This window comes from Bos indicus, chromosome 2 (assembly GCF_029378745.1).
Source record: "Bos indicus isolate NIAB-ARS_2022 breed Sahiwal x Tharparkar chromosome 2, NIAB-ARS_B.indTharparkar_mat_pri_1.0, whole genome shotgun sequence".
In the NCBI taxonomy this organism is placed as follows: domain Eukaryota; kingdom Metazoa; phylum Chordata; class Mammalia; order Artiodactyla; family Bovidae; genus Bos; species Bos indicus.
The window spans coordinates 4,288,328-4,307,082 of record NC_091761.1 but is presented as its reverse complement, the minus strand read 5'-3'; the positions used below and the strand labels follow the sequence as shown (position 1 = coordinate 4,307,082).

General features: G+C 40.0%; 1 protein-coding gene across 2 annotated transcripts in view; it reads left to right on the top strand.

Moving 5' to 3' along the window:
* The first annotated feature begins 866 nt into the window (after window positions 1-866).
* Window positions 867-18,755, top strand: part of UGGT1 (UDP-glucose glycoprotein glucosyltransferase 1) — a 111,051-nt gene continuing 93,162 nt past the window's right edge. For both annotated transcript variants that reach the window (XM_019968868.2, XM_019968860.2), the window contains exons 1-5: window positions 867-1,085; window positions 5,717-5,852; window positions 10,309-10,391; window positions 13,083-13,213; window positions 17,151-17,263. In XM_019968868.2, coding sequence (XP_019824427.2) covers window positions 1,028-1,085; window positions 5,717-5,852; window positions 10,309-10,391; window positions 13,083-13,213; window positions 17,151-17,263 — 521 coding nt within the window. In that variant the 5' untranslated portion in view covers window positions 867-1,027. The remainder of the gene's footprint in view (window positions 1,086-5,716; window positions 5,853-10,308; window positions 10,392-13,082; window positions 13,214-17,150; window positions 17,264-18,755) is intronic.

The window sequence follows — 18,755 nt, the reverse complement described above, 5'->3', positions numbered from 1 at the left end:
CACTTTATTAGTTACAATATATCGCCCAAAGACTTACTCATTTCTGGGTGGCTAAAATGACCTGCCCAGTGTCATAATTCTAAAAATATTTTACATAGTAATTTATATTTGCCAAAAAGTAATTCAAAGGACAAAGTAACCCTTGCAGATTAAGCTGCCACTTCCTATACAAAATAAGCAAAAACGTCTCATGAAATTAAAAAAAAAAATTCTTTTCTCTGCTCCCTGGAACGGAAGCTATCCAAGATAGTTTGAGATAAAGTCTAAAAAACTCAGAAACATTAAGTCGTTTGGTTCTTTACGGTGCAACAGTGCTTTTAACGGACGAGTTTAAGGAAGTGGATTCTATCCAGTCTCTTCATGTGGTAAAGCTTTTGTGTCTCAGTTGTCCCCTTGCTGCTGCTGCCGCTAAGTCTTTTCAGTCGTGTCCGACTCGGTGCGACCCCATAGACGGCAGCCCACCAGGCTCCCCCGTCCCTGGGATTCTCCAGGCAAGAATACTGGAGTGGGCTGCCATTTCCATCTCCAATGCATGAAAGTGAAAACTGCAAGTGAAGTCGCTCAGTCGTGTCCGACTCTTAGTGACCCCATGGACCGCAGCCTACCAGGCTCCTCCGTCCATGGGATTTTCCAGGCAAGAGCACTGGAGTGGGTTGCCATTGCCTTCTCCCAGTTCCCTTACATGTTCACACAACCTCAAAGAACAGCGCCTCCCAAACCAAACGGAACCTCCGGAAGCAAGAAGAGAGGCGGAACCTCTTCGGAAGTAAGATGGCAGTAGCGTGGCGCTCTGGGCGGCCCTGGCCACGACTCTGTAGCCGGAAGTCCTCCGGCGCTAGCCAGTAGGAAGCGGAAGTAAAGGGCGGTCGGCAGCTGGTCTCTCTTTTGCGAGGCCGGCTTGTGAGTAGAGCCGCGGGAAAGGCGCGTGTCGGCCGCTCACTGGCGCAGCTGCTGCCGCCTGCGCCGCTGTCCTGCCCCGCCCCGGCGTTGTCGCAGGTGCCGTCGCGGACAGAGCGCGGCCCCTGGCATGGGCTGGCAAGGGGATGAGAGCGGCGCGTGTGCTGCAGCTGCAAGACCAGTGACAGGTACCCCTGGGGTTGGAGTGGGGAGGTCTCGCCGGCGGAGAGAGGGTCTGGGGAGCGAGGCCACCGTGTGTCTCGGTCACCTTGATCTTCCAATTCTTTCCTCACTCAGTTTCCCCTCCTGTGTCTCAGCCCTTCCTCTCCGTTCGAGTCCCTTTAGAAGTCCTTCAGTGTTTTCTGGGCAAATCCGGTTTCTGCGAGGTTGGCCGCGGACTGTCTTCATCGGTTTTGCGCCTTCATTGGAGAGCTTTGAAACCCGTGTGCCCAAGTGCAGACGGAGGTGGGGGACGTGTCCTAACACGAATTCAGACCAAGCTTGACCCCAAGGAGGTTGAGAGCCAGCGGTTTGCAGGACTCCTGTGGGAAAAAGATGGATCTTTTTATGGATTTCTGTTTTCCCTAAAATGAATTCGGGTGGTGAATTTTGTTTACCGTTTTCGTTTGTTTCAAGGATCTGTTGACTGGAAATTGGATGATCCGGTTTCACTTTTAGCCTGGGACCTGCCAGAAGAATAAGATCCGCGTACATCGCCAATGAGTTATGGGCGTGAGCTCTTCAGTGTTCCTTGGCCAGAATCTAGATTGTTTTGCATTTTTTGCCAGATTTGAAAACTAGCATAGTTTGTTCATTTGAAGTCTTGGGGTCTTATGCCTTACTGTGTGCTAACTATTTTGAAAACATTCATCATACACTTGGCCAGACAATTTTAGTGTGATATTTGAAGACGTTTTAAATAGCTATATGATAGCAACATAAAGGAAAAGGCAATGGCACCCCACTCCAGTACTCTTACCTGGAAAATCCCGTGGATGGAGGAGCCTGGTAGGCTGTAGTCCATGGGGTCGCTGAGAGTGGGGCACGACTGAGCGACCTCTCTTTCACTTTTCACTTTCATGCATTGGAGAGGGAAATGGCAACCCACGCCAGTGTTCTTGCCTGGAGAATCCCAGGGACGGGGGAGTCTGGTGGGCTGCCCTCTATGGGGTCGCAGAGTCGGACACGACTGAAGTTACTTAGCAGCAGCAGCAGCATAAAAGTTGGGTTGATTGTAGCTTTTCCGTTTGACTTGCTTTTGATATACTTAGCTGGAACTTATTTTTAATAAGGGAAATAAACATTGCTTTCTACAGTACTATAACTCCCTTCACAGTGTGTGTTCAACTTGAGGGGACTAGATTGAACTATGGAGAAAATTCTAGGTATAAATGTATATTAATTTAATTATTTCAGAAGTAAATTTATTTCTCAAGAAGGGTAACTTCCTAATATTTTTCCTTGCTATTTTCATATATGTTGAAACTCATCTATTAACCTGAACCCTTTAAGTGTTTTTTTGAGTTCATTAGCTATTTTCTTCAGTTTAAAAATGGAAAAAGTTGGTGATGACTTAGAACTTTATGCCTTTTCTATTTGTCAAAAGTGATAAACACTTGCCAGAATATAACTGATGAATACTTTAAATAAATGAGCAAGAGATAGTGTCTTTAATTTAAAGAAGCCAGGCCACACGTTAGATCTTATAGATGAATCATTTGGGCCTGGAACTTACTAAAGACTTTTTAATTTATGCATATGCCATAAGCGTGATGCCTGTAATCATGCAGTGCCACACTGAAGATTCTGCCAACTGTTAGTTTGCAGACTATTCCTCTTAATAAGCAACCCTGAAGGACTACTAGGGTCAGAGTGATATGGGATCTCGGCAAATGAAGGTATCCTCAAATAAATGACCACTCAGAAAGGTTCTTATTTTGACTTCTGTGAACAGTCTTTTCCTCTGGTGTTACCTGTGGTATGAAGGATGTGGGGTTTGGGTATGGGAAAGCTGTTCATTAATGTATGGCTTTCCTCCCTTTTCCATCTCTAATGATGCTCTGCGGCACCCCAAGAACTCTCTCTGTGTCTTTAAAACAGGTCTAGGGGATCTCGGGGTGAGTCATGATGCGTAGTTTTCATTTTCACCCTTAAGTCCTAGGCTTTCTGAGCGCCTTTGCGTTTGGTGCCACATCCCTTTTTCTCCCAGTTCTTTTCATTCATCTGTTAATGAACACAGTCTGTTTGTTTATGTTGAGGGCCTCCTGTGTTCCAGGCATTATGCTAGGCATGTGATTGTGACAAACAAAACTCCCTGCTCTTGAGGAGCTCACATTCTGTTCCCAAAGTCAGTCCCAGTATGGACCTGTCAGGCTGGTTGCTTGATTGCACCCTTGGTTCCTTGGTTTCAAGGTGAAACTATACCTCTCTTGGCCATTTGGGACCCAAAGACTCTGCCCTAGAAATCCTTGAACTTGTCTTGGGTCTCGTAATAAAGCCGTATGCTCAGTCTAGGTCTGGACGTTAAGAACCCCTTCTTAAAGCCAGGGCAGAGAGCATGGTATTGTAGAACTTCTAAAAACAGGCATGTGTAGGTTCTAAGTATTGCTATTTATTAGGCAAGTTACTTAGCCTCTCTGAATTCCCATTTTCTTATTTTTAAAGTGGGGGTGATAGTGTTTCACCCATCATGCAGCGTATTTATGGACTCTCTGCCATTTGCCAGGCACTGCTGTTTACTGAGGTGAGCTGGGGAACGTGCTGTTTGCAGAGCTCTTGGCAGTGGCGCAGTCAGAGTGATCCCGCCTCTAGTAATTGCTCAGTAAATGTGGGTGTCTGCTCGGGTGAGTGGGGAGGAGCCTCCTCCTCACTCTCTGCATGCGGTCCATCTGGGAGTACTGTTAAGTGGCATCCAGTTTCTCATCTGGAATCATCACTGCTGGGGGTAACATGTCTAGGTCCCTGCAGGAAAAATTGTGAACACAGCTGGAGCATTATTACTGCTTGAACATAGTTCATATGCGCTGCCTCTGGTTTAGAAACTTACTGATTTTGGGGTAGGATTTTAAAAAATTTTTGTTGGCGCAGTGGTAAAGAACCTGCTTGCGCATGCAGGAGACACGGGTTCAGTCCCTGGGTTGCGAAGATCCCCTTGAGGAGGAAATGGCAACCTGCTCCAGTATTCTTGCCTGGAAAATTCCATGGACAGAGGAGCCTGGTGGGCTACAGTCCATGGGGTCACGGAGATGGACACAACTGAGCAGGCAGGCACTATGGCTGATCTACAATGTTGTGTTAGTCGTTGCTGTACAGCAAAGTGTTTTTCCCCCCCAGCCACAGAGGATATGTTTCCAAGGAATGTTTTTGGGGCCTTGTGATAGTGATGAGCTGTTATTCTATAGTTTAGAACATAGTTTCTAGCTTCTCTTCCTTATGACGTATTTTGCTAGAGCAGTTTAGCTTTCGTGTAGTACTTGGCACATGCTTGGCACAGTACAAAAAGTAACTTTCACTACAAAGTGACTTTTGTTACAAAGTGATTTCATGTTGCCTTCTCATTCTCCCCCATGGCAGTTACTGTTATTCTTATTTTAGAGAGTGGGAGACTAAAGGTAAGGGCGGAGGAGTTATTAGGTAACATGCTTGGGGTTAAACTGTTGGTAACTAGCAAACTCAGGAATTGATCATAGGTCTCTATTACTAACTGATGTTCTATCACGAGGAGCAGGTTTCTGAGGCTGCAGTCCATGAACCTCCAGGGGAGGGTGTCTGAGAGAGTTCTTAAGTGGTCTTAAATTGTATGTAACAGTTTGGGTCCTTGCTTGCCCCTCTGCAGGAAATGTCAATAACTTTTGCTACTTCGGGAGAGGAGCCTACATCATTTCCAGTTTCCTGTCCGTGCCCCCCACCCCTCCACCCCCCACACCCTCCCAAGCTAGGACTTACCGGCTAGCAGGTTTCATTGTCAGAGGTCTGGTTTGGTTAGTCCTAGTCTTTATTAATGTTGATTTTTTTAAAAATATCTGTTTATAAAGAGGCTTCCCTAGTGGCTGAGGGTAAAGAATACACCTATAATGCAGAAGACGGGGGTTTAATCCGTGGGTCAGGAAGATTCTCTGGAGAAGGAAATAGCAACCCACTTCAATATTCTTGCCTGGGAAATACTATGGATAGAGAGCCTGGCGGACTCCACGGGGTCGCAAGAGACAGACACAACTTAGCGATTGAACAACTACACATTTATAAATGGAACGTTCATATTAATTTTTTTGTTTCCCAAGAAGCCAACAGTATCTGAACTTCACACTCTTTTAAAAGCAACTTTTTGGGCTTCCCTGGTTGCTCAGTGGTGAAGAATTCACCTGCCAATGTAGAAGACATGGGTTTGATCCCTGGTCTGGAGGATCCCACGTGCCATGGAGCAACTTAGCTGGCGCACCACAGCTGTTGAGTCTGTGCTTTAGAGCCTGGGAACCACAGCCACAGAGCCCCCATGCTGCAACTGCTGAGGCCCACATACCCTCGAGCCCTTGTTCCACAGCAAGAGAAGCCTATGAAATGAGAGGCTAACATCTCTGTATGGTATAGGCACCCAGGAGATGAAGTGCAGCCTTTGTAGAAAAGAGTGTAATGAACGACACACCTTTAGTTGTGTGTCAGTAATCAACTAACATCTATCGACTATCTATAGATAGTATGTGCTGTTATATTTTGGAAACATTTTTATTTCTGTCACAATCATGTTCTTTTGTGTCTCTAAGTATTAAGATTCAGGTTTAAACATTGCCTTGTAGAAAAATCTTTTTTTTTCCCTTTCTAGGACTTTGCTGTAAAATGGGCCTTCTGACTGTGCTTACTGGACTATGGCTGTTTTCCTCGGTTAAGGCAGATTCAAAAGCCATTACGACCTCTCTTACAACAAAATGGTTTTCCACTCCGTTGTTATTAGAAGCCAGGTAAGAAGACATGTTTTTTCCTTTCACGTGTTTAATTGAAAATGTGGGCTCTGCCAGTGAATATTTGGGAGCTTTTAGGGAGTGGGATTCTCATTATGCATTTAGTAGGAGCCCCACTCACTGTGCACCGTGCTGAGTCCCTTCACAGATTATGCTGCAGGCTAGGACTGCACTGATGGCAGATCCTGAGGGACTTCTTTAGACAGGTATACTGAATTGGTTAAGTTATTATGGTGTCTTCCAGGAAGAGTGTAAATATGCTAATAAGGGAAGAGAGTGTTGTACTTAAAGGAAAATTTCTGTTTATTTGAACAGGGTGCTAAGGGGTGTTTAATACAAGAAAGAGAAGAGATCTTGTTGAGATGCAGGTGGAGGACATACCCCTCCTGAGAACTCAGAAGGAGACAGACCCCAGATAAAAGAGTGCAGGGGGAAGCTGAGAAAGTGTCCACATCTTATCTGATGTTAGCTTCTCCAAAATCCGAATGCAGCCAAGTTGTTATCTCACAATTAAAATTGGTAGCATCTTTCACTCTTAGCATTTTCTAAAACAATGATGTGTCTTAAAATCGACAGTTGTCTTTGGGCAGCATTTCCTGAAACATACTGGACCCTAGTCTCCTACCCCATCTACCTCAGTACCATCTGGGGCTTCAAGAAACTCTGCAAGACTGGTTCTTGCCTGTTTGCCTTCTGCCCCATGCAGCCATTTCTACTTCTGCTGTGTTCCGGGGTCTTGGTGCAGAAAATGAGTTTCAAAGGCCTAGGCTTCGAAGGGATTTAGAGTGTAGTGAATATGCAGTAAGCCACACCAAGTTTCCCACTGTTACCTCTCAAACGAGAAGAGATTCTCTGGTCTGGGGATTATGGAAGAAAATGAAAGTTGAAGGAAACTTGACAACCCTTCAATGAACTGCAAGAAGGAGTTAGTAGACAGATTGTAGAAACCAGACGTGTGTTTTTAGGGGAAAAAAGAAAACATGCATCTCAATTTCTCAGTAAAGAAGATTGCCCAAACTTGGGGGGGAGGGGAATGTCTTAAAATTGATAAAGTAAAATATAGTCAATGATTTCTTGGAAGATTTTATAAACCAAATATACTTTTTAGTAAATGGTTGTTATATAAGTATAATCAGATACCTGTCTTTTAGTCAGTTTTTTTGTTTATAGAGGGAAGCTTATTTTTATTGTATCTCAAATAACATATAGCTAGGACCTATAGCGAATCTTTCTAAAGCATACACTTAGGTAGATGAACGATAAACATTTAGTAATTTCAGAATTTGATAGAGCTGGAAATTTGAACTGTTCATCAGTTAACTTTGTGGTCTATCTTTGTGACCTTCAACTTAGAATTTCATCTTCTCACATCTTTCCTTAATCTCTAGAAAGATGGGAGCAAAGTGTTTGTTGTGTTGATGGTGTACCTCCTAAGGAAGAGCCTCCTTTGTATTGAGGAGAGGCCGGTAGGAACATGGGACATGCGGGAGCTGGTCTTGACTTGCTGAGGAGCCTTCCAACTTTCTGCCGAACAGGCTTTCTGCCGTCACTTCTCCGTGCCTCCCTCTCCTCAGCAATTAAAGGGCAGCAGAAACAAACCCCAGGCCCTGACAAACCCCTGCCCGCCCTACCAGACCCCACTGCTTATATGTCATGGTGATGTTACAATAACTAGTTAGATAAATAGGCCAAGCCCCTTGTTAGATCTTGGGTGTTTGTAGCAGTGAAGTGTGCAGGCATGTGAGGTCCGCGACTGCCTGGGCTAGCACTCTTACAACTAACTGAATGTTTTTTTCTTCCTTTCTGCTCATCTTATTTTGGATGATTTGCCTGGTGTCAGTCTAAGTCACTGAGATTTACTACTACTTTACAAATAAGTTTGTGCAGCTGTCTGTAATAGATGTTTTAAGATATTCTGCTTAATATTCATAACTAGGTTACATCCCATTACTCTCACTTATACTAACAAACTTACTGGCGTTTGGATATTTTCTTAGAAGAGTCTTATGGCATATACTTATGGACTTTTGAGAAAGTATGCTCAAGTTGTCAGCCTTAATTGATCAATTTTTTTCAGTTCTTTGATCTCAGTGAAGTGAGTATTATAAACTATTTCTTTCACCCCAGTTTACCCATAACAAACATAGCCCCTTTTCATGATATCCTGGCCATTTGCCATTTGGGTTCACTATTTTAGTTTTCCTTTGTGGCTATTTACAGATAGTTTGCTAGGGTAAAGGGTTGGGTAGACAACTCAAAAACATGCTGTGCTTGTTTGAAACCACTCCATATTCACCTCAGAGCTGGCTGAGGCCACCATCCTTCCCTCCCGCATCCACGGCAGACACTGATGGTGGGTCACAGCACGTCTGTGGTGGGAGGCTGAAGGGTCAGATACTTCTCCACACATCGAGGCATGCAGTTAACACAGACATTTTGCTTTCTTTGCTTCTGGCCCTTAGGGACTGAAAATATTCCCATGTGTATTCTTAGATTGGAACTGATGCTAATGAAGGGTTTGTAGCTTCTGTTTGTCCATCAATACTTAATTGAAGTAGAGCCCTGAATATGTTTTGCGCAGCTATAGTTACTAACAAAAACGTTGTATAAATAAAGTTCTGTTATTAAAATTGAAGCAATCATTTATTGAATGCATAAATATTACAATGGCCTGAGAATGCAGCTTGAAAGATTTGAGTGATAGAGACTGGAATGTAAATTCCAGATTTTTCTTTTACTACCTCTATGCCCTTAAGAAAGTTAATATATTTATAAATGGAGAAAATGTTCTATATGATATGCTCTCTCTCTGCCTGTCGCCCAGTTTTAGCAATTGTCAGCTCAAGTCCAATAGCCGTCACTGTCACCACCCTCCTGCCTTCTCCCACTAAGACATTGTAAAGCAAGTCACAGACACCGTAGAATTTCATCTGTAAAACTTGATTTTTTACTCAGTGGAATAGATATCAGAAGCTAAAAAACAATTTAGAGCAAAAAGCAAACAAATTGAAGCACACTGTAAGCAAATGGCAGCATTCCTTTTAATAGTGTCTTGTACTGTTCTTATCTTCCATGACTTAGTTCAGTGGATCTGGTAATTAATTTTCTTGAGACTGTTTGACACTTAGACATTGTAAGACTTATTTATACATTGGGGTGAGAAAGAATGGATGTTTATGTTTTCCTCTAATTATATGAAAATTATATATTTATGTGCATATGGCCTTTGAAGGAGGGTCTTAGCTTAAGTGAACCCTTGTCTCAGAACTAATGTGTATTACTTTTCCCCCTTCTGCTCACTTATCTTGTGAATGCTGCTTTAATTCATGAATTTAGCATTTATTTACACATCATAATCTGTCTTAATACCTGTAAGACATTAATAGACTGTAAGCTATTATAAGATGTGTGTGATGTCTTTGTCAGTTGCTCGAAAGCCTAGAAAAATGCCACACTCAAGGAGGCACTAAATAATTTAATACATGATTATAATGGGTATTTTCAGAAACCTATTTTTAGAGAAGCTGTGCATTACCAGGAAATGTTTCTTATTTTTCCCATATTTCTGTGTCTAGCTGTGGAGTAGAGTGAGAGTTGTACACCCCAGTGTTGACAAGTAATGGGAAAGTCTTCCTTTGGCTAGGTAAGCTGAGATCCAGATCTGTAGTTTGCTCTAAGACAGGGAAGGACCACCACTACATTGCTTGGAGGAGAAGATAACCGATTTACATGAATCATTCAATGAGTACCTGCTTCTACTTCTCGGGATTTTAAAGGCCCTGAATGAAGGGAAGTGTAGAATAGCCTTTATTTTATTTTAGGTCGGTAGAGTAAAGTCAAGAAAAAAATTAAGATGGCATTAAGTTCTGAGACCTGATTTTATTAAATCAGTGCTAACTTTAAAATTTGATGGCCTTTAAAGTTTGGATTTATGGATGTAAAAAGATTACAGCATGCTGCCTTCAGTCTCCTAGAGATGTTTCTAGGATTCATGTTTTCCTCAGGAGAACCTTAGGCGAAACATGTTGTTTTGTTCTTTGTAAGTCTTTCAGAAAATGAGTGAGCAGAACTAGTACTAGAATTAGAAATTCCTAATTCTGCTTCCACTACTGACAGCATTTTCACAAATGAGATTTCATAACCTTTCTTTATATTGGGACTTCTCTGTTGTTAAAACATTTCTATTATTCTAGGCTTCTTAAGGAATACCTATGAAGTTATTAAGTGAATAAACTATGAAGCTAATTATTAATAGCTAATTAGTAAGATGTGCCTAAATTAGAAAATATTTTATAGAAATATATTACATATATTCATATATAATATATATTATCACAACTAAGCTTTGGACATTTGGAAACTTAAAGCTTATTTTTACTCTCCTTAGTAATATAACTTATATTGGAAGATTTTTATTAAGTTGTTTTATTTCTGATATTTCCCCCTTTTCTCTCAGTGAGTTTTTAGCAGAAGACAGTCAAGAGAAATTTTGGGATTTTGTAGAAGCCAGTCAAAATATCGGATCATCAGATCATCACGGTAAAATAGAAGCAGATGCTTCTTTGACTTTGGTGTCTGGGAATGTATTAGAAATTTGGTCTCTTTCAGAGTATGGTGGCATGGCAATTAATGAAAAACATTTTTATCTTTAGTGAGTAGAATTGTCATGGCAGCCAGCAGAGCCAACACAAACTAGTAATTATTTTTGAAAAAGTTTACAACTTTGGTAATAAGAATTGCCTTTGATTCCCACCCCCCCGCTTTGTGTTTTGTTCTTTTATGTTCTTTTATTGAAAGTGCTATGTGAATATTTTGCAGAAGTCAAATTCATTTAGAATCATTTAGCATCGACATAATAACCATCAGATTTGATTCGCTTTCTTTTGTTATGAACTTATTACTCAACTGATCTGTTATCTGTTGAGTTTCTTCTCACTGAGCGCCATCCAAAATGTTTTCCATTACGCATGCCAACCACTGACAACTAGAGTGTCAGGTGTCAAATTAATGTAAACTGTATACTTGTTTAGTTTTTGATGAGCTTTCACAAACGTTTTCTAATTCAATGTAAACTATATAGAATATGGACATTAATAGTCAAAGATGCTGATACATGAGTAGTTAAAACCTTGAATATTGCATTGACAGGCATAAGTCCTTGTGGAAGTGAAAGTGTGTAAAAATTATAAATATGTGACTGCTGTTAATGTTTGAATTGATTTTTAACTTTATGATTTAAAAAATTAGAGCATATTTAAAAAGTGAAGTCTAAATCTTTTTTGCAGTTTAAATATGTAAAAGTTTTGAACAAGCTTCTGTAAGTTTTAGTTAAGTAATTTAGAGTCAACTAGAATTGTTCAGGTAACCAAAAAAATCATTTTAGTTTACAGTTTCATAAAACAAACTTATCAAAGTTTTTATAGTGAAATTTTAACTCTGACATTTAAAATGAAATTTCTTCAGTATAAATGCTAGTGTGTTTTTGGTTGAAGTTAGGAGAGTATGAATTCTTGAAAGTGACCATAAAAGTATATTAAACACTTTATTTGAAATATTCATACTCCTACTACCCAAAGATAGTCACTTTTAACACTCTGGCAACATTCCCTTGTGGCTCAGACGATAAAGCATCTGCCTACAATGCAGAAGACCTGGGTTCAATCCCTGGGTTGGGAAGATCTCCTGGAGAAGGAAATGGCAATCCACTCCAGTATTCTTGCTTGGAAAATCCCATGGATGGAGGAGCCTGGTAGGCTACAGTCCATGGGGTCACAAAGAGTCAGACACGACTAAGTGACTTCACAAAACATTTTTCTTTCTGATCTCTTTTTCTACTTTGAAGGTGCTAATGTCATACAGAACCTTTTACATTTTGCTTTTTAAAATGTTAAATATTTTTCTTGAATTTTTCAAAAATATATAATAGTTTAAAAGTCAAAGCTTCACATACCTGAAACTATCATAATATTGTTAATCAACTATACTTCATTATAAAGTAAAATTTTAGAAGAAAAACCAAAGCTATATAAAAGGCTGTACACAGAAAAATCTTGTTCCTTCTGTTTCTCTTGGCTTTTTAATAACTATTTAAAATTAATTTGTTTAGCCTTCAGTATTTTTTTCATTCTTCTTCTTTTTTTTTTTTTTTTACAACTATTGAGTTGACCAAAAATTTGTTCAGGTTTTTCCATTCTATTTTACAGAAAAACCTGAATAAACTTTTTGGCCAATCCAATACATAAGTATGTATTCTTATTTCTTATTCTTTCTAACAGTAAGAAAAAATAGTGTACTAAATATATTGTTTTGTACCTTGTGATTTTCATTTAATATATCCTTGGGATTTTTTTATACTGCTACATGTATTTTTCCCCCAGATAATTTGTTTCAATGCCTCTCCCCAAACCATAGTTTCATTAGCATCTTTTAATATCTTGTACTTCCTCATTACATTGCTCAGTCTTGTTGTGTTATTTGAATAGATAACATGTGCCAGGGGACACAAAGACACATCATAGTTTCTGTGTGCAGGGGCTCAAAGACTATTGCGGGGGGGTAGTTAGTGATTAAGTAAACGAGTGAACGGTATGCTAAGTGAGAGAGGTGAGCAAAGAAGAGAGGAACATGATTGATTGAGGTGTGGGAGTAGGGGCTGGGAATGCCTCCGTGGGATAGGTGCTCTCATAAACTGAGTTCTTCCTGAGGAAGAAGGTGGGAGTTAGTCATCCAGGTAAGTGGGAAAATCTCAGTCCAGGGAGAGGGAATAGTGAAGAAAGGATTGAAGAGAGGAAGAGTCCAATTGCACAGCATACTCTAAATAATTCTAAGCATTTGACAACAGCTCAAGACAGTATGCTTTGCTTCCCTGGTGGCTCAGGAGGTTAAAGAGTTCCCCTGCAGTGTAGTAGACCCGAGTTTGATCCCTGGGTCGGAAAGATTCCCTGGAGAAGGGGATGGTTACTCACTCCAGTATTCTTGCCTGGAGAATTCCGTGGATAGAGGAACCTCAAGGACTGCAGTCCATGGGGTTGCAAAAGAGTCAGACAGGACTGAGCAACTAACACTTTCACTTTGCAAGACAGTATAGTGGTAACATTTTGCAGTTATTTGCTTTTGTAAACATTTTGCAAACATTTGCTTTTGTAACACATAGCTTTATACTTTATGAGCTACCTTATTTGGATACCTGTAGTTATATAGAACTATTTTGGTTGATATTCTTCCTGACAGGCACTGATTACTCCTATTATCATGCAATATTGAAAGCTGCATTTCAGTTTCTGTCACCACTACAGCAGAATCTGTTGAAATTTTGTCTGTCTCTTCGCTCCTACTCAGCTACAATACAAGCCTTCCAGCAGGTGAGTTCAGTGCTTCCCTGTGACAGTACTTTTTTTAGGGGTTGTATAACATGATTGGATGTATTGCAGCTGTCCTGTCATTGTGTTACAGCACTGTACCTTTTCTACCTGAAATTTTCTAGAATTTATGATTTGTTTGTAAATAATGAGCAAAACTGATTATGTTCAACCTTCAAATAACATAAAAAAGGTCCATCTAGTCAAGGCTATGGTTTTCCCAGTGGTCATGTATGGATGTGAGAGTTGGACTATAAAGAAAGCTGAGTGCCGAGGAATTGATGCTTTTGAACTGTGGGGTTGGAGAAGACTCTTGAGAGTTCCTTGGACAGCATGGAGATCCAACCAGTCTATCCTAAAGGAGATCAGTCCTGGGTGTTCATTGGAAGGACTGATGTTGAAGCTGAAACTCCAATACTTTGGCCACCTGATGTAAAGAGCTGACTCATTTGAAACGACCCTGACGCTGGGAAAGATTGAGGGCAGGAGGAGAAGGGGACGACAGAGGATGAGATGGTTGGATGGCATCACCAACTTGATGGATATGAGTTTGGGTGGATTCCAGGAGTTGGTGATGGACAGGGAGGCCTGGCGTGCTGCGGTTCATGGGGTCGCAAAGAGTCGGACACGACTGAGCGACTGAACTGAACTGAACTGAATGTGCACTTATTGTCATTTAAGGAAAAAAAAATGCCTGTGCAAAAACCCTGAAACTACAGACTTCATTTATATAGCACAGCTGAAGAGAGAGATACAGTTTTGCTAAACCAGTTAACCCCGAGGGTGATCACAGTCTGTAGATCACAGGAGAACAGCAGATAGGAAATGTGAAGAAATATTACAGGGCTATAGTCAGGAAAAGCTAGAATGTGAAAGACTTTATGGCAAAATGATCTGATTTTATCAACAAATACATTAAAAAGAAAAGAAAAGAGGGAAGGAGGAATTTCAAGAGAAACTTAAAAATGTGTCACCTTAATGTAATGTGTGGATCTTACTGGATTTTGAGTTGAACAAACTTGTAAAAAAAATAGAGAGCAAGAGAATCAAAGCTGTTTGTACACTGGTTGTATGTTTGATATAAAAGAAATGCTAATTTCAAAACCATTTTTTAATTCTGAAGTGAAACTGGTATAGACAGCAACTCACAAGAAATGTATAGTGTGATGCATTATGATGAAGGGAACACTTTTGTGATTTTCACCCAGGTCAAGAAATTGAACTTGGCTTGGCACCATGGAAGCCCTGCATGTGCTGTGTGCCCACCACAGCTGACTTTTGCCCTTCAAAAGGAGTCTCTTTCTTCTTTTGGAATAATTTGCTGTTTTCTTTTAAAAAAAACCATTTCATTGCCCAAGAGTGCCTCTCCATACAATAGTTTAGTTTTCTCGGTTTTTTTACAAATTTATTAATTTTTGGTGGGAGTGTGTTCTCTTAGTTTATAGGTTTCCCTCCGTCCCTTTCTTTTCTGTTGAGTAACTTACGCAGTTTGCCCTGTACATTTCTTTTTGGCCACACCAGGTGGCTTACAGGGGATCTTTGTTCCCCAACCAGGGATTGTACCTGGGCCCTAGCAGTGAAAGTGTTGAGTCCTAACCACTGGACTCCCATGGAATTCCCAGTATATCGTTATCACTGCAGAATTTTTCTGTAAGGCTAAGAGTGTTATTCTGTTCTTTCCCCTCCTCTTTTCTTAAAGCAGCTCTGTATGGCATTTGACACTGAGACTTTCTCTGCTCAATTTGATGTGAAATTTGTTTTCTTTAACTTCCCTGGTTCCCTATCCTGTTGATTTTATGTTTTGTTAAAATATGGTGACTTAAAAAAAAAGGTAGCTTGCTGTTTGAAATTTCCTGACTCTGTTCCCTTCCTCAGATTTTATTTGGACTTTTTCTTTTATTGTCTATTTCTGTCCTACTCAAGTATTATTCTGCCCTCAAAAGTTTCTCCTTTGCGTGGGGCCCTTCCCTGGAAGTGAGTCCTAGCTTGTGAGTTCCACATTCTCAGAGGTCAGACTGCCGTGTGCTTACCTAATATTAGGCTGAACAAAACCAGTTGGTCCATCATACTTGGCCATACATCATCTCAGATTCTAATGATTCTGAGAATAAGAAAACCCTGAAACCTGTTAGCTGTTTCAGGGTTTTCTTATTCTCAGAATCATTAGAATCTCTGCAGTTTCCCTCTGCTTCCATGACCTCTGATAACTGCAGGTCTTTTTGCATTTTATATCATGGAGATTTCCTTCCCCCTGGTTTTGTCATAGTTGTGGTCCATTGGTTTCTGTTTTTATTTTTGCTCTAATGAGGGCATTTGAGAAGACAGAAAAACTATGCTGCCAATGGCCATCAACATGGAACTGTGTGACTTTTTTTTTTAGTTGTTTATTTTAAAGCTTGAGATTTTATTTGTTTATTTATTTTTAGTTTTGGCTGTGGTGGGTCTTCCTTGCTGCATGACAGCTTTCTCTAGTTGTGGCAAGCAGGGGCTGCTGTTAGCTGCGGAGCCTGGGCTTCTCACTACGGTGGCCTCTTTTGTGGAGCACGGCCTCTAGGGTGCGTGGGCTAAAGTAGTTGCGGCTCACGGGCTCTAGAGCACTGGATGAGTAGTTGTGGTGCCTGGGCTTAGTTGCTCCGTGGCATGTGGGATTGTCCTGGACCAGGGATTGAACTGGTGTCCCTTGCATTGCAAGGCAGATTCTTAACCACTGGACCACCAGAGAAACCCTGGATTACTTGTTAAAAGTGATAATGGTGGTATGTTTTTAAAAGAAGTCTCTGTGTTTTGGGAGTTCCTTGATGGCCTAGAGGTTAGGTCTTCGGGCTTTCACTGCCATGGCCCAGGTTTAATCTCTGTTAAGTGAACTGAGATTCTGCAAGCCACGTGGTGTGGCCAAAAAAACTAAATGAATAATTTTTATGTTTTATTGAAAGATACTGAAACATGCATGAAATGTTATTTGGAGTGCATATCAAAATGATCCAATAAAGTGTGGTAGGAAAATGGAGGAAATAAGATTTGGCCATAAATTGATAATTACCGAAATACTCATCATGGGTACATGGGATTTTATTGTACTATTCTTTCTTTTTATAAATAGAAGTTTGGAAGTTTTGTAGTAACTTAAAAAAGAGACAAAGAATGTAATGAAAAGTTTTAATGTTAATTTTTCATAGCAAGCTTTCCATTTCTTCCCCTCTTTTCTTAATTATTTGTATTCCAGCCATAGAAAAGAACATTTAGTATGAATATATTACATAAATGACATCAGTGCGTATAGCAGTGCTTGTCATCACGTCCTTTCTTTTTCCTTTCTTCACACTCGTGCATGTCGGTGAGCCTCTCATTAAGGTTGCGGGTGGACTTGCGTTGTCATGCCTGGGCGTTAGTACATTTTCCTCTGAACATACCCCATAACTCATTCAGCCTTTCTTTTAAATATCTTACTGTGCTCCTTGGGTGATTTTGCCTTTCCATATATACTCTTCTTTTCGGTCCTGTTGGTTTTTTAGATGCAGTGTCATTCTTCCTGTTTCAGGGAGGGGCTTTGCATTAATCTGCATATTACACTCAAGACTGCATTGTTGCACTTTGACACCTACGGCTGACATTTGTAAGCTTAGTTTTCTGCAAGGTACATATTCTATTCCCTGGATAGCTTTTGATGTCTTCTAAGATAGATTTTTAAAGTTCTGTTTTCGGAATAATAATAACATCTACTTCATGGAGTGATACTGGGAGGAGCTAGGTGAACTGGTGAAATAAGGAAGGTAGTGAAGCAGAGAGCTCTTACTCCTGTCACATAATGAATGTGCAGTAGGTGTTGCCTTTGTTTTCACTGATGTCTTATTATCATTTTATTACCTATTTAGAATATTTATTTTTCTCTTGTCTTTGGTTAGAAATTATTTTTAAAAATGTCTTGTATCTTAAATGACAGATAGCAGCTGATGAACCGCCACCAGAAGGATGTAATTCATTTTTTTCAGTGCATGGAAAGAAGACTTGTGATTTTGATACCCTTGAGACTCTTCTACTAACAGCCTCTGAAAGGTACATCTGTGTTTATTTAAGTGTTGTGCATTCATTGTGCTTTCTTCTGATTTTTCTTCTGGGTTTTGTAGTTCATAAATATAGTGGTTTAGAATATGGATTCTGGAACCAGACTGACTAGATTTAAATCCCAACTCCATCACTTAAGATAGTTTTGCCTACTTAAGCAAATTATATAACCTTTCTTTCCTCATCTTGTTTTGAAATAGAGATAATAAGAGAACTTACTGTTATTTAGTAATGACTATATCAAAGAGCTTACATAGGCTTTTTCATCAGCTTAGTAAAGAATATTCTGTGTATTTAAACCAGTACCTGGAGTAATGATATTAATGGTAATGATCTCTAGGGATAATATTACTTTCAGACAAAGGAGATTATTTAAGATAATTGCAAGTTAGTTTGAATATTAAGTTGGTAATGGCTGACTTTTTTACTTAAAGGTAGGTTTCCTGTGATGGACAAATAATAGGTCCTTCTTGCTATCTGGCTAGGGCAGTAACCCCTCTGTATATCCTCTCATACTTTTGTAAATAGGATAATAGCGATCTCTCTCTTTGATGTTGCTCTGTGCCAGAAGTGCCAAGGGTGTTTTAGGTGAGGAAATTCTTCTTTAGTGAAATTACCTACTCAGCATCTGTCCTGTGCCCACCAGATGATATGAGTACTTTTCCTCAGGGTGATAACCAGAAACGCAGTGAGCAGCATTCAGCCATCTCAGTGGGGAGGTGTGCACTTTTGAAATTGGCTGCATGGCAAAGTGCTGTTCACTGGGGAAAGCAAGTTGACTGACTTGAAAAATTCTGTGTTTCATTTGTTACAATAATGCACACCTTTATAAAGAAAAGAGTGATAATGTTTCCTCTTCTGAGATGTGGTAACTTTTTAATGCATTGGCATATATCCTCTTATACTTTTTTCCTGTGGTTATACATTTATGCAGGTAGGTGGGTTTATTTTTATAAGAGGCATCTTCCACTTAGTACATGTAAGTGTACCTCCTTGAGAGGGGTTGGTCGGTCATAACGTCTGTGCATTATGATCTGTTAATACCTTGATGCCATTCTTAAAGGAGTTTTCTTGAGGGCAGAGTTTCAAAATTTATGACGAAAACCTAAATAAATGTTAGATCCAGTAGTAGGATGATCATAATGGTAAAAATGATAGAGAAGGGAGATGCTGTGATGGGGCAGTTATATGCTTAAAATAATCCCTGCTCTTTTGCATTACTCACACTTAGGTTTTCAGATAAAAAGATAATTATATGCTATTTATATAGTAGAATAATTTACTAAAGTTTTAGTACTATGAGGTCTGGGTATGTATTTGTTTCCTGGCTCCCCCCTCCTGTAGGAATTGATAACAATTTCTAGTCAAAGTCTACATTTTATAATTTATATAATTTACATTTGTTATTTTTAATTATGGACCAATAAGACTTACATCTGACAGTATTCTTACTAACTAAAAGCTATTTAAGATTGTGATACTC